Here is a 27,694-nt window from a genome sequence, read left to right on the forward strand (position 1 = left end):
AGAAGCGCGCAGCGTAAAAGACGCGCAGGACAGCCGGGCTGACAGGGCATTATTATTGACACCACCTTCACTCATGTTGGATCTTTACAACTGTACCCTTCTCGCTATTGCTCCTCCGACAGCTCTGCTCTGACAACAGACGGACTTGGAATTCGTATAACAGTCGGACTACAGTCACATTGGCCATGGACCTATTATCGCCTCGTTTTGAGCTCCGTGTTTCAAGCGCAACTTTGTAACTCCGCGGGTCTCAAGTAGAATGCAATACTTATCGCAACGGAACACTTGGCGTTATTTGCATTATACAGTCACGAGGCACTTGCATGGAAACTTAGGGCATGAATATTGAGGATTGCTAAAAATGCGAACAAACAGATGAACAAACGCCAATCATAGCAGGTAAGACAACCTGTTTCGAAACAATGTTACAAAATAAATATGTTAGGACTATGCGTAAAATCATGTTTACGCATCAGCCTACTGTTGCCAAATTACTTAATTTAGCCTATAGGTCTGTTATCTTTTTAGACTATCGCCTACTACTAAGCCCATTATGTGTATAGCCTGCCCTATACAGTATATAATGGAACTATACCTTATTGCTGATAGCGTGGATATCTTTTTCAATATTGCCAAATGTATAGCCCACACATTTATTTCTAGGGATTCCTCGTCCAATTGGTTGTATATGGCTTCTGACTACTGACCCTTCATCAAGTTTAATTGCAACGTTTAGAATGTACATCCCTATTCTAATGTGTGGTAACCAAGGCAACTCCCTACAGACAAGATGCCTTTTCTTTACAATTCCCCATGGATTATTTGCAGGCAATCCAGTCAATATAGGAGTTAATGAGTTACAGTAGGCTATACACACAGGCCAATGAGCACCTTCATTCAAATGGAAATCACATTTTAAGTAGAGCTGGGCGGATATGGACACAATAAAATATCACATATGTTTTTGACCAAATATAGGCCTACCTAAATATCGATATTGTGATGATAATACTATTGTGAAGATAATATTATGAATATTTTCTTAATCAGCTATTTTTTTGTGTTTAAAGGGCTTAAGTGATTAAAACAAAACAGCAAATATGTCATCACCATATTAACCTAGATATCTAGTCCCATAATTATCATGATATCAAATGTATCAATACAATATTGATATTACCCAGCCTGGGGTTTGCCCTAAAGAGGCAGTATAGGTGAGTATACTTGTATGGATTGGTCATAATAATATGCCACAACCTTTATGGTTTATTAACTTGTAGGTGTTTGTGCAGACTCAGAGACACTGCTGTTTCTTTTGAGATTCAAACAAGAAACAACACATTGAAGCAGCTGGACCCTTACATTTATTTTATACCATACTGTAACAAATAATATAAAAATCACACCTGTGCTCTTATCATCATACATCATCTCATTCCGGCCAATCACAACTTGCGTCCTAACTTTCGTCTTCAATGTTTGTGTTTACACAAACCCTCAAAGCTGGACATAGGAGGGGCCAGCGGCCCTCAAAATAGACAAATAGACGTATATAAAATGAAAGAAATGAAAGAAAGACAGAAATAGGACAGGAAAGAGGTGGGAAATAGGGCAAAAATGGAGAATGCATTTTATGTGCTTTAAGGCTCTTCCCTCTGTCTAGTTGACAGTGTGTATAGGAAGTAGTCTACTCTGATTATTTACTTATGTAAGTAAAGGTTAAAGGTAAATACAAGTACAATTCCTGGAGGCTATTGAATGAAAATATGATATGATTGGCATCAAAATATACTCTGTATACAGAACACATAAGTATACTCATGCAGAATGTCCCATTTCACAATTCGTAATGCCCTAATGTTGATATGTTTTGTAGGTATTCAAGCTCCCCAAACTAGTCACTAATGCTGGAAGAATAATTGTATTAGGATAAAATGTGCAATATATGCCTCTGATATGTGGTGTAGTACAAGTAATTTTTTTGTAGTAAAAGTAAAAAAGTAAAAAAAGTAAAGTAAAAGTACCTCAACATTGTAACTAAGTAATTGTACTCAAGTACTGTACTTTATACTACTTATTGAGTAAATACATTGTTACTTTCCAGTTGTGTGGCTGCTGTTATCTTTAAACGTTTATTGCTGCAAGCTATCTCCACCTGTGCAGATACAACACAGTAAAATACTATGTTAATGTATCCATTTGTAGCTCTGAGAGTGCACAAATGTAACCCAAATGGACCCCGTTTACATTTAGAGCACACTTTACAGTACTGTCCCAGTGCATTATGAAATGTGTTATCTCTCAGCTGTTGAATAGGTTTCTGCTTAAGTGGAAGCATTAAAGTGGAAAAGATACTAAAAGAGGCGAGAGAGAAGACATGACACTCGACACACAGGTCATGACCCACATTTAAGTAGTGTTGCGATTGTTTCGTGCACACACACACACACACGCACACGCACACGCACACGCACACGCACACGCACACGCACATGCACATCCTGGCACTTCATCTATTCTGTTCCAATTACTGTCTTCTATTTCCTGTGGCGCAGAGAAGACCAGAACAGACCAGACAAGACAAGGCCAGAGTGACTGGTGCCAATTGCATAACAAACAAATGTATTTAAATCCCAGTTTTTACCTTGTAATTTTCCATTCTTTGAAATAATGGTTACTTTTGTTGCAAAAAGCCTTTTCATAAATGAAGGCCTCTGTCCCCAAATAAGTTGTAATAATGCTGCACCAGACGGAATGATTTAGAAGACAATGCAATCCAACCCCAAAGGCAGGGATATAGGCAATATAGGCTAGATAGAGAGACAGAGACACAGAGAGGACTGTCAATCAAGCCTTGTCTAATTTGCACAACTTATTATATTATGTTTACTTTCCAAAGTTGGATCACAGTGTTTGTACTTCATTATGTCAAAATATGCTTCACCATTTCCAAAACATATTCAAATGCCTTGCAAGGCATCTGCAGATAATAATTATAAACACAAGATTTTAGATTAGTTAAATGATGAATGCACCAGTATTGGAAATGCCATATTCAGGACCCCATGAGAGCAGATTTCTCTTCCTTTGTTTAGTCATGTGAGTCCGTCCCTGGGTGCAGTGCAGTGTCATGCCCAATAAACTGCTGCCTGCTGTCCCAATCGCTGGCCTCCCCTGGAGGCTTTGGTGTACTTCAAAATGACTAGTGAGTCTCACAGTACCACAAACCCTATATTATTACTATGGATGGAGAGAGGCCACTATACATGTGGGGAGGAGTGGAGTGCCCATACATAAGCCACAGGTTTTCAAAGTCGTGGTGGCAGGGGGGCCAATTGTGAAAGAGAGAAGAACAAAATAATAATCTACAAACTCAGAATGCATCACACACGTGCGGTGTGTGCTATATATGTTTATGAGGGCAGCAGACTGACCTCATGCTTCCTTCTATACATGAGGAGTCCAAGCTGCTTCTTTTCACTTGACAGGGGGGAGTTTCCCCGGCAGCGGACTGACCTCATGCTTCTTTCTATACATGAGGAGTCCAAGCTGCTTCTTTTCACTTGACAGGTTCCTTTCTCCTCCATCAGGCTGGCCAGGGGGAGGTAGTTTAGAGACCAGGATTACTGCATGTTTTCTGTGCGGGTACCTACCCTAGGGGACACGGGGAGAACATGTAAGCCAGTAAGGACCCCTATTTGAAAATATTTTGCGAGAGAGCCTATAGCAGAATATTTGACAACATTTGTAATAACTCATAAGCTCGCATGTTGAATGATATGCGTTATAATAATAAACTTTATTTCAGAACCGTGGGTCCATAAAAAAGAAAACAGCACAAAATATAAAAGACACAGTATATATTTGCCCGAACGGCCAAGGCTCCAAGAACAGTCAGAAATGGTAGTTAAGGGCTTTTATTTTCCCCAAACTCCTCCACCAACCTCCAGACAGTTTTCTGGAGGTTGCAGTTCACATATCAAAAGCAAAAACGAAATACTGGCCAACAAAATAAATACTTACTACTTAGGCAAACACAATTGAACCAAATAGACCAAATAGGATGAGAACTCTCTTCAGGTTAAACCTTGGTCACACAAGGCCCTGTAGCTCTCCCTCAGGACTGTTAGCCGTGTTAAAGCCCACAACCAACCGACTAGTCTGTGCCTGCAGCCTCCCTTAAATAGGAGTGGATCCTACCACAGGACAGAATCAATTAACCACATTTCTTACACATAAATAGTTATAAATACATACTACGTGTTACAATTAAACAAATATAAATAAGCATGAAAACTCAATGACAAATACTCAAAGCATAAGAAGTAACACCCCTCTCCTGCACTTAATTGGCCCATTCCTAATCAAGGGAATTTCCACCAGCAGTGCAGGAGAGACAACAAATCAGTGCTTACACTTTCAATACCCAAGGTTAAAACATTAGTCCTTTCATTATTATAGAAAGCAGTTTCATGTGTTCAATTCATTTGTATATAGGGCACGGGTTGCCCCGTGAAATATATATAAACTTTATAAAGTACATCAAGTCAGATCACCAGTATACATAAGTTGGCTGTCGGCTGTCCAGTGCCAATTCAGGCAGGTAAGTTTAATAACAAAAAAGTATAGAGGCTGTTACGCCAATGCTCTCTAAGTCTGGATGTGTATCTGTAACTGCTTTTCATGGGGCTGGTTAGAGCCTCCATGATTCTGTTCTCTGATACATCAAGCCAACACATAAAATGATACATCAACATGACTTAACAGTGCATACCAGGTACACCAGCGGTCACAAATATTTGACTGGCACTATGCCATCGAGGAATGTGGATTAACAACCTCATAGCATAATTATAGGCCACTTTGAGCCTCTGCATACTCCTCATGCTTTACGCATGCCAGAGATGAGCAGTGTACAGAGGTGTGAACATATAGGCTCTGAACAGTGAACACTTAACATCAACAGAACACATAGAAAATGTTGTAACATATTTGCCTGTGCATAAATTTTACGACGATCTCTGTCATCCAGCCAATCATCAGTGAGGACATGACCAAGGTATTTAACTTCCTTGCATGTTATGAGAGGACTATCACACAATTGAAAGGCAGGGAAAGATAAATTCCTGTCTTCTCTGCTTCTCACAATCATGATGTTACTTTTTTTGGCATTATATTTTATATCAAAATCGTTACCATACTGAGTGCAGATCTTCAATAATTGTTGAAGCCCAGCACTGTATGGACTGCATATAACATGTGTGGCTTAGAGTGGCTATATTTTCAAATTGACAAAAAAACTAAATGGGGCTTAAGTGTACTCTAAACTGTTCATCATTTAGCTGGGCACACCCAAACTCTCTCAAGGACCCCTAGGGACCCGGACACCACTTTGGGAACCTTTGCTATAAGCAAACTCGCTGCAGTGTAACATGTTGAATAAAACACAGACGTGTCACAGGCAGCATAAGGAGAAAGTGGCTTCAGAAAGAAAGTCTTAATTTGATTTAGAGCTCTTGAAGATGTGAAGATCTTGTTTGCCGTGGCATTGTTGTCATACGAAGAGATTGATTGATTGATTATTTTATTAGCATAAAAGCATTTATATAACAAATGCAAAACAGTACATGGTACAGTCAAAGCACATTGATCCAAAAGGATAGCACAGAGAAAAAGACCTTGCAGTCTTTTTTCCATTCGGGTCCCATGCATTCATTCACAACACAATGATGACAATAATCGAGATATCTCAAAAACATGATTACTATGTACAGGTGGAAGTACAAAAAAATAATCCAAATACAAATAAATCACTCGGAGGGGGGTATAGGGAGGTTGGGCAGTCATCTTCTCTCCTTTTGACCCGCTGACATTGCTCAGTGATTGTTCAGACCTGTTTTAAAGGAAGCCAGTGATTTGTGTTTGTTTTGAGGGAGATATGAGGAGTGCCTCACTAAGCCTGTTCACAAAGGTCAGGGGAGTGGATATATAGCATTTAACCAGATTGAAATCACCCAGGTTTCTACAAGACCTGTTGTGCCAGGCAGAAGTGGTCTAAATACGTGCAGTTATTCAACCCAACTCTCTCTCTCGGTCTCTCTCTGTCTGTCACATATTTCCACCATCTGACAGTTTATTTCTTTCTCACTAACAACCCCTCTTGCTCTCTCTTCTCGCACACGCACACCTCACACTCTGACCATTTATTTATTTCCTGTCCATCTCACAACCGCTCTTACTGTTCCATCTTTTTTTCTCTCTCCCTCTGTCTCCCCCTCTCTCTTCATTTCCCCTGTCTGCACTTTGGTTAGGTATGCCACCATACCTAACCAAATCACATCCTGAGGTGAAATACCGGTAATAATAATGACAATTTTCATGTCAAGTCTTGTATAGGCCTAAGTGCACCTTGTTCTGGATAGCATGTTGTGTCATTAGGCAGTTATTTTGTCTACGCTGTTTTGCCTTTTTATTTTATTTGTGTATGGTCGCGCCACATGGTGAAACCGAAGGATCTACGAGCTCACAACAGATCACAACCTGTTGTGAGTTTGTTGATTTGCTATGTTTGTTGTGCAGTGCCATTGTATGTTTATACTGATGATGCCACTGATAGGATTTGGCTGCTGGCATGCAAAGCAGGATGGGACACACACGAGTCACACCAAATCAATACACCTTTCAAAACAGCTGGTCCAACGTCAATACGATGAATTTAAACAAATCAATAATGTAAAATATATACCAACAGCATTTTATATTGAGTTGAGCAATTCAATTTAGTTTTGTTATTACATTCTAACAATATCTTTACAATATTGTTAGAATGTAAGATTGGGTCTCTCATCTTTATGTTTTTGTTTTTCTAGAAATGTTCACAATATCAATTAATTCCCAAATACGAGGATTTCTGCTTTGTTGTGTACCAACTTTGAAACTCACTTCGGTGCTTTGACTAGATTAAGGTCGCATTCATACCAGAGAGCTTTGCTGCGATTAAAACGAATCCTGCTGCGCATTGTCAGAAAGTGCGCTTTGTTTGGCAGGTGTGAAGGCTCATTTGAATCCTAATGCGCAGCAAATAACCGCATTTTACTCCGCCCAAAAACGTGGGTTTCGCTTCGCTTCGAATCGCACTTGACTACGATTCGGTGCAGGTGTGAATGCAATCCGCAGTAAATAAAGGAAATGAAGCAAACATAATGTGGCGGGTGAGGAGCTGAACACAGTTGGAGACGGAGAAGGCATATTTTACGCAGCGCAAAGATGTCCCATTACTGTGGATAGACGTGGTCGAATAAGGAGACTGAAGCCCTGATCGAAATGAGGACGTGTACATTAATCAATTGCTTAAGAAAACACATACAAACACTGCAGTGTAGACTATTATAGCCTACAGAATATTCTGTCTGTCTGTCTGTGCGTGCTGTAAACATGGAGTGCTATGGAGTGCTGTCACTGTGTGGGGACTGGGGAGTTATATCAGTGCGCTCATGCAGCGCTGTGCCTCCATGCCCAAAAGAACAGTGTGTGGCGGCTGCGTGCGTAGAGAGAGAGAGAGAGAGGGGGGGGGGGTCCCAGACGGCACGACACATGCACGTTATGAGTGTAATTTTATCACCATAGATTTCACTGCGTAGGCTAGTTTATGAATGGAACACATTGATAAAGGTCCCCCCTGCTGCGTTTCCAATTGCTGCGAATGACAGTGTGAAGGCAAACCGCAGCCAATTAAATATGCAAGAATTCCGAATCCCCGCCCATACGGATCTGAGTCTACCGAAGTATTAGGTGAGAATGTGACCTAAGTCTGCGCTCTCTAATGAATTAATTGCCATGAGTTTACTTCAGATGACTAAACTTTGCAAAACAAAACTTGAAATGGCTTAATTCCAGAGTCTGGCGATGCGTTAAGTAGGAAAACAACATAATTAATTCCCCCACATGAGGCTCAGACTGCAAGCTGACATCAATTTGCCTCACTCTGAGTTTCGGTCATAATGAAACCTCAGTAAAGACACTGTTTTGACAGCAAAAATGCAAACCCTCATGAGTCACAGGTTCTGTTTATGTGGATGTGTTCATCCATTCATGTCCGAGTTGATAGATTATTAACCTTGGCATGTTTTGATTCAGTCTGTGAGGTATTTTAATGACCGCACATGCAGCTAATCATCTTATTCCCACTCTCATGTCGTACTATGGTAAAGAGTTGTGGCAAAATTTGACCATGCTTTAATTGGGACTCCCCTTATTGTGTCATTATTTAACGCTCCCGGTTGTCCCGCCCACTGGGGAATACGGAAGTGTCATTTTCACTTCCAAATTGTAATTGGATGACTTGTCCATTTCAAAACAAGGTAGGCAAACAGACTGTCAGAAGAACATGCGACAGGACAGGACCCATATCCGGTCATGTCACGGTCTGACACACACAGGGGACACACAGGTTGTGTCAAACGGGTGCAGCCTTGGGCAAATCCTGTCCCAACACACCTGTCACCCATTTGACACAACGGGGTATGAGAGTGCGCTGAATCATCAAAGGTAATATAGAGCATGCACCTCCACTCTAGCCCAGGTGCTGGACAAAAGGCAGTACAAGGGGAAGAAATAGAGTCCGCAACACTCGTAGAAAACTCAGCTCCACTGGTTTATTGATTCAACGTTTCGAAGAAAATCCCAGTAATCGAAACGTTGAATCAATAAACCAGTGGAGCTGAGTTTTCTACCCGTGTTGCGGCCTCTATTTCTTCCTAATGCGCTGAATCATCACACTCTTTCCTCTCCTGCAGAGACCTGCTGCGCTGCTGAATGGGTGTCACGGTCCGGGCCGCCTTGCGCACACCCCGTGAAGCCGCCTCCCCTTGCAGCACGCAGGACGGGGGTCCGGCCGACCCCCCACCCACGAAGAGGCAGGGATGTACCAGGAGGTGGCCTTCCTGGCCGGCAGCACCGAGAACCAGTTCACTACCTTCCACTTCAACCCCGTGGGGAACACACAACAGGAGGAGGTCGCCAAGAAGGGCGAGTTCTACAAGCGTGCCCAGCTCCTGCACCACCACCACCAGCAGAAGGAGCAGGGAGATGAGCTGGGGGGCGTGGCGGACGGGGTGGCCATCATCAACGTGGGGGGCATCAAGTACCGCATCCCCTGGTCCACGCTGGACGACTTCCCCATGACCCGGCTGGGGAAGCTGCGCGGCTGCAGCAGCGAGCAGGAGATCATGGACGTGTGCGACGACTACGACGGCAGCCGCAATGAGTACTTCTTCGACCGCAGCCCCTCGGCCTTCCGCACCATCGTCACGTTCCTGGCGGCGGGCAAGCTGCGGCTGCTGCGCGAGATGTGCGCACTCTCCTTCCAGGAGGAGCTGCTCTACTGGGGCGTGGAGGAGAACAAGCTGGAGTGGTGCTGCCTCCGGAAGCTTCGCTTCCGGCAGGAGGAGTACAAGCAGCAGCAGAGGCTGGAGGAGGAGGAGGCCGACCTCACCTCTCCGTCCTGCGAGGAGCAGGAGCAGGCGATGGCGGAGGAGACCCGCACGGCCACCTGCATGCGGCACCTGAGAGACATGGTGGATAACCCTCACTCGGGCATCCCCGGGAAGATCTTCGCCTGTCTGTCGGTGGTGTTCGTGGCCATCACTGCGGTGACGATATGTGTCAGCACCATGCCGGACATCAGAGAGGAGGAGGAGAGGGTGAGTTTTAGTTTTTAATCATCATCAGTGTTCATCAATGGCCATCAGATCAGTGTTTTGCGACTGATGGCTGAAATGCTAATCAGTGTCATCATCAGCAGCAGCCATCAATTGCTGGTGATGGCTGAACTTGAAACACGTCCCTTTGTGTCAACCTTCCTAGGCCTTTGTACATTTCTTTTAACTTATCGTCGATATTATCAGTGAATGCTGGTATCTCCTTCCAACCACATGGCATCGTTATAGGTGAAAATGTAAAAAAGGGACATTTTCAAGAATCTTGAATCTTGAAAATGTTATACTTTTTTCTGAAAATAGCAGATCAACAAGCTCACAAATGCAAATGCTTGATGCAACATTACTGAAAATATTAATATAATGAAATGACACAAAAAAGACGGTCTCATCATGCATTAGATTTAGATTTGAAGGTTTGAAGTTGCCATATGTAGGAGTGGGGGGGAGGGCATGTGGGAAGGGAACTGCAGAATTCGCATGAAACACATTCACATGGAACAGTGCATGTTCGACATACATTACTTATGTTGCTTTACATCTGAAAGAAGGCAGATTATGCAGATGTGACTTCTTCCTTGTCTGGCTGGGTCTGATAATGCATCACGGTGACAGAGACAGAGGAGATGGCTCTGGGACAACTATACGCTCCCACGGCTTTCACATGAATATCCCATTTTTCACTCATCTCTGCTGTGCTGCTGATGCGCCCGTGTCTTCTACAGTAAATGGTGCATTTTATATAGCGCCTTTATCCAAAGCGCTTTACAGAGATTGTGCATTACATTCACCCATTCACACACACATTCATACACCGATGGCAGCGGAAACCATGCAAGGCACCAACTAGCACATCGGGAGCAATTAGGGGTTCAGTGTCTTGCTCAAGGACACTTCGACAGTAACTCTGGGGGAGCCCGGGTTCAAACTGGCAACCTTACGGTTACCATCCAGGCACTCTACCCCTGAGCCACCGCCGCCCCAGTAACATATGTACTGTAACATCCATGCTCTCCCAGATGTACTGTACTTAAAATATGCAATATGGTGAATGTACTATATTTACAGCATACTGTGCGGAATTGTGTATTCCAATTTTATTCCTATCCAAAGTTTGCTCTTCAACTCCAATTTAGCTGAATCCCACAGATGAAAACGTTTTCCGATTACATTATTTTTACTTGACCTGCATCTAAAAACAATAATTAATAAGCTCATTATTGTTACATAACATGGTGATTATGCAAATTGTGTCCATGAAGCCATAACCCTTTCTTTTCAAGTAGAACTGTGTTAATCCAAACCTAATGCATCTGGCCACTAATATGGAAATTATGAAATGGAGACAGTCAATGTACAGGCCTATATCCTACTAGTATTGTACATTGATACTGTGCCAGAGTTTGTGTAAAGCAAGCTCTGAAAATGGAAAATGTTTCCAGTGACAGATTGACAGATAGACCCTAACATCCATGTAACATTAACGAGTGTCATCGAGCGTTCAGCTGGACACGCACACACGCACACACACACACCCTCTGTAGTGCTCTAAACTGAAAGTGTCTATTGAGTATTTAAGCTGTGACGTAAGCACCTCCTCCTCCAGAGCCACTTCCGGCTCCTACTGTTTGTGTCTGTTTTGTGTCACCATAGAGTTATACTATGTCCTTCCATCGGAGCGGTGTTTGAACCGATCTGAGACTAAAACAACCACTAACCTCTTTCCTTGCAACAACAAAGCTACTAGTCTCCCAAATCTGGCTGTCTATCACCAATTTATTTCATTGTGTCAACTAAATCCTCCATTAGCGATCGTCTAAATATGCCCCCATATTGATAAGATCAGACATATTGATAACTAGAACTGCACTCTGTCGAGTGCATACTTGCTTGTTGCACACACAAGCAGAGCGCACAAGTACTTTCGACCGCTACAAACTGTCAAATCTCAGTAATGACTACTTGTGCCTGATACGGCAGTGGTGCCAGATTACATACATGTATACATAGGAGCATTACCTTTAATCCTCCCAACACTAAAACATATCGTCATTACGTCACCATCGAAAACCAATTACACTCTGGCATTGGGTCCTTTAATCCACATCTTTTTTACGTCATCATTGAGAGCTATACATATACTATGTATATATAATTTGTAAGTTGATTAGCGGTATACTGTGGTTACTTTGCGCCGTCCCGCAAATTTTGATGCGTATGCACCGGCCACCGTCCCAGCAAATTGTGCCTGATACGGCAGTGGTGCCAGATTACATACATCTGTATAACTAGCTCTCAATGATGACGTAATAAAGATGTGGATTAAAGGACCCAATGCCAGAGTGTAATTGGTTTTCAATGGTGACGTAATGACGATATGTTTTAGTGTTGGGAGGATTAAAGGTAATGCTCCTGTGTATACATGTATGTAATCTGGCACCACTGCCGTATCGGGCACAATTTGCTGGGACGGTGCATACGCATCAAAATTGGCGGGACAGCTGGGACGGTGCATACGAGTCCCGGGCGAATCTAGTATTTTGCGCTCTGCTTGCGCAAGTAATAATAGTCTTTATTGTCTCCATCATATATTTTCTTTGTCATGGACACTTGTACAGTTACATTCACAATTCTACTCGAGATGAAAGCATTAAGACCCATTTTAACCCCCAATGGCTTCCTTTCTGAAACATAACGTTATTGAAAGAAATTACAATTTACAATTTACAATGAGAAGCAGAAGCGGAGCTGGTGCCAGTAGGCAGAAGTGGAGCTGGTGCCAGTAGGCACCAGCTCCGTATATATATATATATATATATATGTAATGTAAATCGCTCTGGATTAAGAGTGTCTGCTAAATGCCTAAATTGTAAAAACACAGACATAATATCTGGGTGAGGCATGCATTTCCAACTTGCATCGTTCCAAGTAGAGGCTGTAGAGGGCTAGAGGCTCTAATGGGCACCGCTCGTGTAATAATAACGCTTATTTGACAGTGAATTAACTTCGGAATTAAATTCGGAGCCTGATCCCACTAACTACAGCCACTCAAGACTTACAAGTGGAGCAAAAACCAAAATAAAGCTTCTCTGTCTTTTCATAGTTTGCTTAGAACTGACACTTCACAGACCTAAGGGTTCTGCATCCAGATTGCCTTTGTGTCAAGCCCGTTCACGATCATGAAGCCAGCAATGATTGAAGACGGCCCGCCACGTAGAGTAGCTTCTCCCACTATCAAAGAGACAGGATCTGCATGAGTGGAGCAGGAGGGGGGGGACGACGACGACTGCTGAGTTAACCAACTTCAAAGATTAAATCAATCCGGAAGACAAAGCCGATGAAAGCCAGGAGAGCACCCACTGAGTCTTGTCTCCTAGCTGCCATGATACGCACATTGTCTCCTCTCCTGTTGCATGCCGTCTGTGAGGCGCTGATTGAGCTCTCAGTCAAATGTCTGCACAAGTTCATCAAGTTCACCTATTGTGTTAGCGTGCCATAGAGGAAACAAATCGCCCACTGTTTTTTTTGTATAAATAAAGTGTCATCGTTCAGCTACTGTAGGTGTTTGCAGTTATACAGTGACCTGTGAGTTGTGATACAGTACGATTCTGTACAGTATCCTAATACAGAATGTATTATATATATATATATATATATATATATATATACCTAATACACAATGTGATACATGACGCAATACGTATCACGATACAGGAGTTATGATGCGATGCATATCCACCTTTACTGATATGCTCATGGCAAAAATGGCACAAGATACAGCCAAAGAAATCTTCCACGGCTCACTTCTTTCACCCTCTACACTTCAGTGGGAGGAATCAAACAGAATATCGGGGTATTAAGTGTCTAGCAGCTAGACACTTATGTGTTGAGATATCCATGAGCTAGACTCTACTAGCTCATGGATATCTCGACACATAACTGGGGACCTTTTGTTCCCTGGCAGCCTCTCTACCCATTCAGATATGGGTTTTTTTTTAGGTAGATTCTGATGTTTACCTGGTATCCTCGTTTGAAGCACTTATCTACACTCTACTCATAGGGTTCATGCATTTAATGCAGTTGGAAGTCACTCTGGATAAGAGCTTCTGCTAAATGCCTAAATTGTGATGTTCCATGCTCGATGTCCTGAATTTTTCCTCATTTCACTAATGTTGATGAGCACAATAATTAAGTATTATGTTGCTAAACACTTGAATGGATTTCAGTTCAACTTGCATTTCCACTGATAATTACACTGGGTCTTTCCACTCTTTTGGTTCAGTCACCCACGCATCCTTCTCTTATGTGGCAACAATATCCATTAGCAGCAGGATTTAATAGCCAAGCATCAACATACTTCCTTTATGGAATGGCTCCATTTAAATTAATTTAATTAAGGATTCAACAGATATCCATTCCTACACTTTAATACATTGGCCTATACTGTGTGCTATTACAGTTACTGTTCTGGAGACATAATTTAATGAATATACCGGTAACCAATTTAGTGTTTTCATCAGGGAAGGCAGCCAAGACTGTATCCTCCCACGTACAACTTGCAATGATAATGTCAACATACAAAACTCCAAAATGATGTGCCAGGCAGCACCCTCATAAAACCAAGTAAGGTCTGATCAGGTTTGAAGATATGGGGGTGCCATACCTTTGGTTGCTTTAAAGGTCAGCGTCAGAGTTTAATTTGTACTCTGTGTGGGCAGTGGGAGCCAATGGAAGGAGCGGAGAAGGGGGAGACATGTGAGAATTTTGGCTGGTTGAAGACCAAGCAAGCTGCGGCATTCTAGATCAATTGGAGAGGTTTAAGTGTGCATTACCGGTAGGCCAGTAAGGAGAGAGTCTTAAGGAAGTTGAGGACGACAACAAACCTACGCTCCAATATGAACAACCACCCTAAAAGCTCTGCAATGCAGCTATTTTTCAACCTCTCTACTTGTGTCCACACAGTTTTGCCAACAGAATGTAAGATTGTTTCTTTCTGAGCAAAGAGACTAACTTCAGTGACTTGTGAGATTACTATTGGGAATAACATTATTTTTTCTAATCTTAGTACATCAGGCAGTATAAAACGCTATTATTGTCTCCACCAGGCCGAAGGCATGCGGAGAGAGTATGTTTTGCACTCCGTCCGTGTGTCCGTGTGTGTGTCCGTTCGTCTGTCCGTTACCAGCTAATCTCCGGCACCATTAACCCGGTCGATGCTAAACTTTGCACACACACTCCCTGGATGCCAACGACGAACCTCTGCCCCAAATCTTCAGCCTGTTATAGCGCCACCATTAGGCCTATTTTGGCAAAACACATTACTGTAGATTACTCGTACACATTGAATCACACATCACACATCACACAATTTGGTATACACTATCTCCATAGTCATGTGATCAACACAGATCTGCACCATTTCCCATATTCCATCCTGATTGGCTATAAGATTGGCTTCCAAAGCTCGCATGATTGGTTAGTTTCGAACAAAATGCCACAAATCACAGTGTGCAATTTCTGCAAAACACATTTGTTTATATTAGTCGCACAGATTTCATTCGAAACTCATGCAAATCGTTGCATGGTCTCTGTAGTCATGTGATCAAGACGAGTGTTGGATTTCTCAGAATTCTACACTGATTGGCTAAGATTGCCTTCCAAAGTTTTCAGGACTGGCCCCTTTTGTTACAAAATGCTGCAAATCATGAACGCAGGGCTCGAGTGCAGTGAAACTGTTCCCACTAGGCTGAGGAAGCAATGCCACTTGTGACTCCACTTGAGTTGGACCACTCAGTTCACACGGGTGTGATTTTTATATTAGTCCTTCAGATTTGATCCAAATATCAATCCTGGTAGAGACCCGTAGCTATGAAAACTTGAGCTGTGAGGTATAATGTGAGGCCAGAGTCCATTGAGTTCCTGTCACAAAGGCATGCATGATGCATGTGATAAGGGCAAAGTACTGGAATAGATTTGCGATGCTATCTTTGTTACTGTGGTGCCGTATATGGTTCAGGCATGTTTTGAGTTGAATATACTTTATTTCCACATGAATATTAAAGCTAATGAAGACTAACATTCAGAAAAGCATACATCTAACTAACAAATCCTGAAAACATATACATCTTACAAAAGAAAACAAAACTGCATAAAAACAGTCAAAACTTGAAAGAATGTACAGTAATGTTTATACACTGTGCAACTATCAAGATATTCCACCTGAGATTGATTATATAACTTTACCCAGTGGTGTTCGTTAATACTGGCAATTACAATGGGCTTGTGTACGTCTAGATAATAAAAAGAGCAACCGGCATGCCTCCATCTGTGGTCGTCGTCAGGCCAGTGCATGCACGCACACGTACACTTCATGTTCAACTGGGGGTTTAAAGGTGTTAACGTTAATTTCTGCATTTTCACCCCTCGGAAAGTCCAAATTTTGAACGCCTTACTCTGTCCTCGTAAAGAACTTTCCAAACGGTGCCCTCCTGCCATCCATCTCCCCATGAGGGCCAGGGCTGTAGATCTGAACACTGTGAAGCTCTGCTCCCTCTTAGAGCCCTCTACAATCCATCCTAATCCACATGCATAAATCCCAGCCCTTCCAAAGGACTCCACAGCCACGGCCCATAGTAATGATGAATGTGCAGCTAGAGCTCAGAGTGTAAGGAACCATGGAAGAGAAACGAGGAGCGGTGAAGTAGGCAGAACTTTGTGTGAGTCATTGCCACGTTGACACTGGAAGAGCATCATGTTCCTCTGACTTTTGCATATGGCCGTTCAGGATTCCTGAACGGCCATATGCAACCTTGATAACTGCAGATTTGTGCTCGAATTCTATCCTTTTCTTTCTGGTGTTTCGTCTATGGCCGAGGCCTCCCCCCTGTGGTGATGGCAGAAGCTTAGTTTAATATCCAAGCCAAGGTTCACTGTCAGTTGTTTCTAAAGGCATTTGATTAACCTAAAGGCCATATCGGTAAACTTGGGGAAAACTGCCCCAAGCTGTAGCCAATCCTGTTCTGTAATTACCCCCACTCCTTTGGAGCAATGAGGATGCCCTAATGAGCAAAACATGAAGGTGCCATTTTGCGGTCGTATGACTCAACATTCACGACATTCACATCTCACATATCCATGTGTGAGAAGAGAAGTGAGACACGGTAGAGAGAATTAATTGGAGAGAGAATTAAAGGGGAACTCTATCAATAGTTAACGTGAGTCATATCATTATGTTGTGTGGAGAATACGCAAAAATTATGTTATCATGAGAATATGAAAAGATGTTTAACACTTCTCAGTGCGTTGATGGATTGGGAGCTTGTGCTGGAAAGAACACCCCTGAGCACCAGAGAACTTAATGTGAGACCTACATATGATACGCATTCGTCAAATGTTCGCCCCCAGAATAAGCACGTAGCCTACAACAGTGTATACTTGGGTTAATGTGGTTAATATTTGTGGACTACCAGCGAAAAATGAAAGTTTTCTGTCCCAGCATGCAGTAGTGTTGTGCTGCCAAACAACGAGCCAAACCTAATAAATAGATATTGACAAAGTTGCCAGGCTTGGATTGTGAGTATGTGAGTTATAATTATTATACCAGTATATTGAAAAATCTATAAATTCAACAAACATAATTAGTATTAGTGATTGAAATAATTTCAAAATCCCTTGAAGCTGCCGAAGGAAAAGGTCACTGATAAAAAAATTAATACAAATAATAAAATAATAATTTCCGTTTGGAAATTCAACCGAGGCAGTTATGAGACATTTAAAGTGTCAGTATAGTCTCTCTATAGACAGTGTCTCTCTCTCTCTCAGACACACACATGCACGCAGACATGTGCACAGACTCACGCATGCACGCACGCACACACACACACACACACACACACACACACACACACACACACACACACACACACACACACACACACACACACACACACACACATATACACACACAAACACACAAAGGGCAAAGCTTTGATCATATACAGGGTACAGTAAGATGTCTGGTTTCAGACAGACATGAGAGGATTAAAGACCTGGTTTGACTTCAATCTACTCTCTCTTCCCTCCAGCGGGTGTCTCTCTGCCATCTTCTTCTGACTGGATCCATACATACATAATGTAATGGTGCTTTGGGCGCTCTGAAACATAGCTTGGTAAACTATATAGTATGTTTTGTTTGACATAAACACATGTTGTATGTTATGGAAGAGGATCAGAGTTAACCACATTAACCACATTAACCCCTGTAATCCTAATTATGGGCACATTTGCTCCCAAATGTATTTTCTTTTTAATGGTGAGGCTCCTCAGAGGCAAGCAAGTGTTTGTCAACCAGCAAGTGTCCAACCTACCTAGGCTACTACCTAGGGTTGCAAACCGTCACTTGAAATACGGAATTGTCCCTTATTTGTAAACTAAACGACTTGATCGGTATGGGGCACAATTCATGTTCATGTTGAAAGACATACAGTATCAAAGTTCAATGATAAGCTCATATACATAACACGGGTTGTAAGTAACCACTTAAACCTGATACTTAGTAGCTGGGCCTGAGTTAGCTCTGTGCTTTCTAACAGAGCTCTTGTCGCAATGTGACACGTTGTGATGTTCCCCCAGAATATGAATCCTGGAGTTCAAATGGGAGTCCACCTTGGCTTCAACAACTGCAGATATACAACTTATATATTTTATTAACATACTAGTTCTATACCGATTGGTTAAAATACAAAAAAAATATTAATGAAAATAAGAACTGGACTGCAGCTTTAACCTGGGTGCCTGAGTTGTTGATTGTGGACTAAGATCAAAATGAGCAGAATCATCTTATGGTGTTACACACTCACTTTGATTTAACTGGAAACTATTTCTAACAACTGATAGAAAAAGACAACTGAATGTTGAAATGATTGCTTTTCTTCTTATTTTCTGAAAGAGTTTGGACTGGCAAGCACCACGCAGCACCACATTATCTGGCTGTCATTACACTGATTTATTTCCAGAAATGTTTTTTCCCCCCTAGCAAGATGACAGAGCTCTCATTTGCAATTATTTCACCGGGAAAGTGACTGCTAGCCGGGTTTCCAGCTACCCGTGTATATGTACTGTTCTTATATATTATATTAACCACTTGAATCCCAGCATTCATATTCTGGGGAGAACATTTGCCAAAAATAGGCATCGCAACATGTATACGTTAGCTATTTCTGTAGACAGAAAAAAAGCAGTCAGTAGGCTACAGAGACAACTCATGTTCAGTTTAAGTGGTTGGGAAGTTTGATAAGTTTGATACGTTTAACAACAACCTGCATTATTGTATTATGTATCTGAGCTGTTAGAAATTGTAAGATGTGTCATTGATTGAGCCCCCAAAATAAGGAACAAAGGGCCCTATTTTGCATGTTTTAAGTACCAGGTCTTATGACTTAACTTAAGACCTGGAGGCGTGGTCAATGCTGTTTGGCCACTCAGAATAGCCAAATGGCATTGACCACGCCTCCGCTTAAGTTACTGTAAGTCATACAACCTGGTACATAAGACATGCAAAATAGGGCTCAAAGTGTGTCCCTCAACAACGGACACATCTTTTAGTTTTCAAATAAGAGGCGATTCCTTATTTCAAGGGACAGTTGCGAAATAAGGCAATACCGTCACAAGTTGACTGCTATCAAATGTTATCTTACTCGTGTGAAGTGTGGGCGTCTGCCTTTTAGAATCCTGCACACGTATGTCACTTTTATTCAATGCAGATTCACTGCCACTATACGTTACGAGACATGAATGCAGTGTGTCATTGTGATAAAACAAAATCAGTCACAAGATGTATTTATATTGGCCACATGATGTCTTACATTGTCAATGTTTGTTTATCTGCTGCCCTAAACAAACATTAAAAGTCCATAGACTATGCCATATGACATAATTTCAAAATGCCAGGCATTGGAGTGGCTAGCGCCCCTCAAAAACTCTAAAAACATACATAAACAAGAACATAGACATCATGTACAGTATACATGGTCCAATTTGTACACTCTCTGTAGCTTAATTGTGGTCCCAGGGATAACACTTTGTGTGGGGATCCATGGCCTACTTAATGCATATCAAACTGGGGGTCCTTGAAATTTAAAAGTTCGAGAATCACACTAATGCACCGAGTATCTTGCGCTAAACCCCACAGGATACCCATCTGCACATCCGTTGTCTGTGAACGTCCACTTTGGCACTGTAATGAGATTCTTGTTTTGCCAAGAGGGTTGGTTAGTTCTGTGGAAGCTGGGAAACGCCTCGAAACTCAATATGGAAGGTAGAGCAACTGTCACATCCATTCTCCTTCTCCATGTTGTGCCTAGAGGGAAACATAACGAGAGTGGTAAATACACTGAATAAATCCCAGAGTCCCACTCTTTCTGGCACTTAAAGGACCACTTCACCACTTTTCAACCTATCTTCATATAATAGGTCCTCACTAATAATCATTTCTACTCAGTCTGTGTCTCATAGGACGGATGTGGACAGTTTAGAAACAGTCTTCCAGTGACATCATCATTAGGCAGATTTTTTTTTTACAAAAATATTTAGATTTTCATTATCGTGAGAACAATGGCTTCCATTTTCGCATTACAACTTTTCAGGACTAGAAAGCCTGCGTTTTTATTAGCTTGTATTCATCATCGGTGATGTCACTGGAAGACGGTTTCTGAACTGCCCACAGACCGAGTAGAAAAAAATTGCACCATTTTTTCATGATTATTAGTGAGGACCTATTATATGAAGATAGGTTGAAAAGTGGTGAAGTGGTCCTTTAAGGCAAGCCAAGTTTATGTAGCACATTTACAAGGCAATTCCAAATTCTTCCCTCAAATCATTAAGACCAATTAACCACTTAACCCTGTAACACCCAGCGTTGCAATAATACAACCTATTTTAATTAATTAATTAATTATTTTTTCACCTAAACATCATCATTGATGTTCATTGCAATGCCATTGGTCATGATATTTGCATATAAATACCCCCCACGGAGGCTCAAATTCACACAAATTTAAAATCTCTGGACTCTGCAATTTTGAACTATTTTGAACATATGTTCAAAATAGTTCAAAATTGCAGAGTTTTAAAGGTAAAGGTCATATTATGACCTTTACCTTTAACCCCTGTCTAGAACATGTTTTATTTATTATTGTGAAAAATATCCCATTTGTTTTTGTTTTTACATCATTTCCTCTGATAAGTCCTAGTAGTAAAAAGTAGTAGTAAGGTTGAAATCTCTTTTTTGCAAGTAGAACTTAATCCGGGTGTTACAGGGTTAAAGGACTAGCTCACCCTCCAAAATGTTGTATTTTCTATATACAGTACATACCCCATTAAGCCCTGATGACTCAGATGGCTCAGTTGCTTTATTCTGGTGCAGGCATTAACTGCCAACTGAACTTGGAACAATCCCACAAAAAGAACAGTATTTTATCCATATATCAATATTCAAAATACGCCAATAGCATTCATTTTATAGTCCAGTTAGGTTAAAAAAAATCAGACCCGTCTGAAGTGAGTGGTACTGTACTGTACTGTACTGTACTGTACTGTACTGTACTGTACTGTACTGTACTGTACTGTACTGTACTGTACTGTACTGTACTGTACTGTACAAGCCCTCCTCCCTGGCCTGTGTGTGTGTCTGTGTGTTAGGCTGTACAACAGTGACACTTGGTGGTGAACAAACAGACCCAGAGACAGACACAGGGACACATATAGCTGTCTATAGGAGTGGTTGCACCACAAAAATAATGCCTCAAACAAGCATTGCTTAATTGTGTGGTTTGTGTGAAATCACAGTCAAAGACACAGCCAGGCCAGAACTCACATTTGCTTTTAGAAGGCTTGTACTGCTGTTTTGACGTGGAGACCCAGGTGAATTTAAATTGTATTTCCACTCCTGGCTCCTGTCAATGGAACCTTTTTGCTGCTATACTAGAAAGGAAGAAAATCTGCCTGCAGTCCTCAAGGATAATGCTATTCATCACAATGCAACTTTCTTGAAAAGTGCCTTTTCAACAAAGAAGGAAAATAGCTCTCCTCTACTTTATTTTTTATCCATTTTTGCCAATTTAAATATCTTTATTGGAATATGGTTGATAATTGATTTAGCGGTTTGATAGCCCAGGGGAATATAGCGTTAATCACAATCTAACTCTCACTTTATTAGGACTACAGCAGCTATCACATGATCTCCTTGGCTGAACTATAATATAGTAGGGATGAGTTAAGACATCAATAATACTAGAGCCCATTGGGCACTGGCCTACTTGGAACGATGCAAGTTGGAAACCCAGTTATTATGTCTGTGTCCCTTTTATGCCATTATTATGCCCGTTTGTGTAGGACAAAAATGCAGATGTTCTCGTCTACATGACGTAAATTCTCAATTCATTGTTAATGAATGGGAATGTAATGTTTGTGTAGGACAAAAATCTACACAATAGCTGAATATATTTTGTAGGGGCTATATATATTTTTTGGAGGGGCGCTAGCATATATGGACCAAAAAAGGTCCATATATGGTCCATTCCCAGACCTGTTGTTTCAGCGTGACTTCTCGCCCTCAGGTGAGATTAGATTAGAGAAGAAGTGGTTATAGGATTAGAGAAAAAACAACACCAGACTGCACATCTTTAACACCTCAACAGCTCAAATTGATTCATATTAATGATTAATGATGAGTTAGTTCAGTCAGATATACTTTAGGGGTTTCATGCAGTGCTCAAGGGCGCATACATATATACTCAAGGGATTATATGCTGCATTACTATGTGGGTGTAAGTGTGTGCAAGACCCACATGTAATTCGCTGATGTGGCAGTCGGGAGGCATACTATGATCCGACGGAGCATTGCAATGGTCCGAGGTGCGCTGGGGGTCGGGAGAGGGTTGGGGTTAGGTTTAGGTGTCTGCCCCGGGGGAGGTTAGGGTTAGGGTGAGGGTTTGAGGTAGGTTGTCGATCGGACCAATGCTCCGTCGGACCAAAGTATAGTAACCGTGGCAGTCAGCTGACCAATTGGGCGGCGTATTGCCTTCCTTCTGCATATGTTTCCTGGTTGTTGTTATGTGATGTTTGCTCCCACCACCACCCCAGCACCAGTGCTGTTTTTGGCAGCACATTTTGATTTTAGTTTTAGTCATAGTCTTAGACGTTTTAGTCACATTTTAGTCACCTGGAATGTGTTAGTGTTAGTTTAGTTTTAGTCGGCTAAATGTCATGAGATTTTAGTCGACTAAATCTACAGTTGATTTAGTCGAACAAAATGTGTTTCGGCAGGCCTTGATGACCGTTTTTTTCACTTGCTGAAAATAGCAGATCTACAAGCTCACAACCACGTTGCGCTGCGATGCGTTGTGAGCTTGTAGATTGGCTAATTCAGCATGCAACCACGTGTACAATGACTTAAGGTCATTACACACTGGCGAATTAGCGACGCGATATATTCGTGCGAATAATTCGCATTTAAAAAAAAAACAATTGAAGTCCATGCAAGCTTCCACATCAGTGGCGAATGTGCGAATGTGCGAAAATGCGACCGCTTTTATTTGTTCGCTCTGGTGTCGTATTTTGCAGAGATTCGCAGGCGAACTGCAACATGCAATATTTCGCATTTTCAGATTGCTTATTCGCATCGCGTCGCTAATTCGCCAGTGTGTAATGACCTTTAGCCTATACTGGATTTCTTATCCACTAGTCCCTTCCTAAAATTTTAGTCTAGTTTTTATTTGTTGACGAAATTGTCAGTCTTAATTTTAGACACCATAGCTTAGTTTTCATTTAGTTACATAACAGTTTTTGTCAGTGAAAAAAGGTAGTCGACGAACATTTTTCGTTTTAGTCTACGAAATCAACACTGCCTAGCACCACCGGTGGTTATTTATGTTCCGATGGGTTGTTATTGTATATCTATCTCCCTGCTCTTAATGTTTAATGATGGTGTTTCATTGTGCTGAGCAGGGACAAAAATGCAGAGCCAAACGCCAAGATAAAATATTATATGCAATTATGCACACTTGTATTCTCATACTATAATAAATATTGGTTAAATCTTTTCGTGAGTTATCTGACTGAACTTAATGAATACTTTGTAATTCATCATTCAACTAGTGTTGTGAGCTTTTAGTTCTGCTAGTTAATATGTTGTTGCTCATGGGGGTGAAACCCCTGTCTTAACAGCACCACTTGTTCTATATATCTCTGGCCCTGAGATATGATATAGTGATTATATAATTTAGATCTTAAATGATTTATATTATTCAGTGCAGTCTACTGATCATTTCTACCAAGTTACATGATTCACAGTTCACCCATCTGTTATTTGGTTCACACGCAGACAGACACACTGCTTCACAGTTCATAAAAATAGATCACCAAAAGTGAAAATATTTCAACTTGCCAGCAAGTTAATTAAATAACCCATAAAGATAATGGTAATATAATGTTACAGACCTCTACCTTAACTGCTTGCAGTAAGGAAATTCATTCCTTTCAATTACAGTAAGTTAATTAGAAAAACGTATATAGCCTGGTCGTTTGATTATTTGCCCCTACTGATTTATTATTCAATAAATCATCACAGAAGCTTTTTTTTCTTCTACTTTTTGAGTGGTGCAACCACTCCTACAACCAGCAATGTCCGTGTTCACCTATGTGTTCACCTATGTATGTATGTATGTATGTATGTATGTATGTATGTATGTATTTGGTTGGAATGGGTAGGGTTTAAAAAAAGGCAAGAATTTGCTCTGGTGCACTGGCCTAAAAGTGGGTCCTTAAAAACTGCTAAAACGTCTGAAATGTATGTATGTAGGTATGTATGTGTGTGTGTATTTTAAAATGAGTCCAAAATAGGGTTACCAGTGAAGGGCCAACTGCCTATTCACTGGGGACTATGCAAGGCAGAGGCGTCCACCCCCCTGAGTCCAAGTTTAAGCTAGACCGCATACCTAGTATGTATGTATGTATGTATGTATGTATGTATGTATGTATTCATGAGCACCAGTATGAGTACAAGTAGGGGAGCTGTGCCATGCAGAAACAGAGAGAGAGAGAGAGAGACAGTGCTGCACTGTTGCCTGCTAATGAGAGAGAGAGAGAGAGAGAGAGAGAGAGAGAGGGAGAGAGAGAGGAGGGAGTTGCACCACTCGGTTCACACGGGTGTGATGTTTTAGTTCTCAAACCATGACATGAAGAACAAAAGTATATCAGCTCTCTGGTTTTGAGATCAAAGAAACAGACTGTCACTCTCAACACTGAAACTGCTGATCAAACAAGATATTCTTGATTTCTGTGCGCTGTGCCTTTGTTATCATCCTTAATTAAATAAAAGGCATACTCAACAGTCCTTTCCTCTTCATATCAGTGTGCCACATACATAAATGTACTGTTCAATAATAGCAGAGTCTGTCTTTAAACTGTTTTTATTTATTTTGATTTCATCAGGGGGAGTGCTCCCAGAAGTGCCACAACATCTTCGTGTTGGAGACGGTGTGTGTGGCCTGGTTCTCTCTGGAGTTCCTGCTGCGCTTCATCCAGGCGCCGAGCAAGGCCAAGTTCCTGCGCACGCCTCTCAATCTCATCGACGTGGTGGCCATTTTGCCCTACTACATCACCCTCATCGTGGACTCTCTTTCTGCGGACAAGCCCAAGGGCTCGGAGAAAAACTACCTGGAGAAAGTGGGCCTGGTCCTGCGCGTGCTGCGGGCCCTGCGTATATTTTACGTGATGCGCCTGGCACGCCACTCCCTGGGCCTGCAGACGTTGGGGCTGACCGTGAGGCGCTGCACGCGCGAGTTTGGCCTGCTGCTGCTCTTCCTTTGCGTGGCCATGGCCCTCTTCTCCCCGCTGGTGTTCCTGGCGGAGAGCGAGCTGGGCGCCAAGCAGGAGTTCACCAGCATCCCCGGCAGCTACTGGTGGGCGGTCATCTCCATGACCACGGTGGGGTACGGAGACATGGTGCCAAGAAGCATCCCTGGCCAGATGGTGGCTCTGACTAGCATCCTGAGCGGCATCCTGCTCATGGCGTTCCCCGTCACATCCATCTTTCACACCTTCTCCCGCTCCTATCAGGAGCTGAAAGAAGAGCAGTGCCGGGCCCTGAGGCACAAGCTGGACTCCCAGGACAGCACCAAGTCCCAGAACAGCGAGGATTCACAGGACAGTTACCATGCCGGCACAGAGGCTGCCCTCTCCGCCGCACAGCGGAGGAAATCAATGGCGATCGCCTCTCAGCGGGTCACCGAGATCAGAAAGTCGGCACAAACTTAGCCACTCTGTGTGATTGTCTGTGTTCAAGTGGCAGTCCTCGGAGGCTGCCCTGGCTGCACAACACTAGGACTTCAAAGTTGACAAGCTAGAGGATTTTTGAACAGAGATGAGAATGACCTCTCTGGAGTTCTGTGCTTTGACCGCCCGTCGGGCCCTTGTGCACCAGAGCGTGTCTGAGTTTCATAAGTTTTATAGAAGCGTCTTTTTACCAATGTGGCCACATTCAGTAAGATGGGTGAAATACAGCTTTGTGATCAAAGAGCTGAGGTAAAAAAAAAAACTGTCAATTCAAAATCTGACCATGACACCACTCTTTGGCTATGATTCAGATTTCAGATAAGTCCGTGCAGTGGGAATTGAAGTTTTACCAAGACTGCAAACATTTATTCAGATCTCACAGTAGGCCTACTCAAGTTCCTCAGGTAAATGCATGTTAGAGGAGGGTGCTGAGCTCCTTGCTGACATGGTGCACCTGTCCTGCAGTTTAAAGATTTGTCCTTAATGTGCAATGTCATGAAATGTAAGTTATTTTGAAACATGTACATACGATGTGTCTGCCTTTCTGTCACAATGTTAGAATCTTACCCTTATAAACTAGGGAATAAATGCTAGAGGCCTGTAATTTGGGCCTAAATAAATGTCGTCGCTGTCAGGCATAAACCTTTTAATGCGTACATTTATCGTTTTTTTCCTAACATTAATGCACAGTCCTGAAAAAGTACCAAAAATGTACCAGCTCACGTTGACGTTGTTCAGTATGATTTATAAATATTTAACCAAGGAAAAGTATTAATAAGAGCTTGTGATTAATAATAACTATATCCACTGGAACAGAGGTAAGGGCGGCCATAGCTGAACGGGTAGAATTGATCCAAGCGCTCATCACACCCATCTGAGCAGCTATCAGCTGGGTGACGCTGACGCTGACCCCTTTGTGTCCTAAGGCAATTTTTTCCCCCATTTCGTGAAAATGAACAGTAGCCTACAAGGTTTACACCCGACAGCGACATGTTTCATGCGCCTCTCAGCACAAATGTTAATACAGCAGCTTTCTATGGATGTGTGTCTTGTTTTATATAGCCTACTGTACTGTCTGCCAACTCTGAATCACAGCCATTGGAACAAATACCCTTTAAAGGAGCATGGAAGCATGGAAACACAAGCAAGCACTCATCACTCTTTTAGAGCTATACTATTTATAGGATTTAAGAAATCCCTAAAAAAAATGAAGAAAATAAAGTATTGTTTTGAATGATATACTGTACAAAAAGACGATTTGATTACATTTTATATTTGAGAACTTTTAACTTATATACGCAAAAGAACAATTAAAAATAATCGCATTTAACTTATAAATAGCAAATCTACTGTACAATCTCAAAACAAATCAGAGCTTACTGTATACTGTTTTTTTTTTTTTACTTTTTTAAATGTTATCCTATAGCCTAAGGACATGCCCAAAATAATGATGCCAGGTTGAAAGTGGTTAAATCAGGACACATCGGCAGCATAATTGCAGATATCGGTGTAATCAAAAAAGTTAAATAATGGCAGGTATACTGTATAGGCCAAACCAATATTTTGGTCTGACTCTGACTCTATTGTTCTGTTGAAGACTGAAATGTGCAAAGAAGTCATTTGAACATAAAATAGCTTTCATGGAT

At 41.9% G+C, this 27,694-nt stretch overlaps 1 protein-coding gene across 2 annotated transcripts; it reads left to right on the forward strand.

Annotated features, from left to right (window-relative positions):
• Nucleotides 1–27,694, forward strand: kcng2 (potassium voltage-gated channel, subfamily G, member 2). 2 transcript variants are annotated; one of them, XM_083768827.1, is made up of 4 exons: nt 1–399; nt 8,361–8,547; nt 8,796–9,701; nt 25,206–27,694. In XM_083768827.1, exons 3-4 carry the CDS (start codon nt 8,922–8,924, stop codon nt 26,028–26,030), a joined length of 1,605 nt encoding a protein of 534 aa, XP_083624953.1. In that variant the 5' UTR covers nt 1–399; nt 8,361–8,547; nt 8,796–8,921; the 3' UTR covers nt 26,031–27,694. The 2 variants fall into 2 exon arrangements, with proteins under 2 accessions (XP_083624953.1, XP_083624952.1); XM_083768826.1 differs by lacking the exon at nt 8,361–8,547.

The sequence above is a fragment of the Protomyctophum parallelum genome (genome assembly GCF_964188405.1).
Source record: "Protomyctophum parallelum genome assembly, chromosome: 1".
Classification (NCBI taxonomy): Eukaryota; Metazoa; Chordata; class Actinopteri; order Myctophiformes; family Myctophidae; genus Protomyctophum; species Protomyctophum parallelum.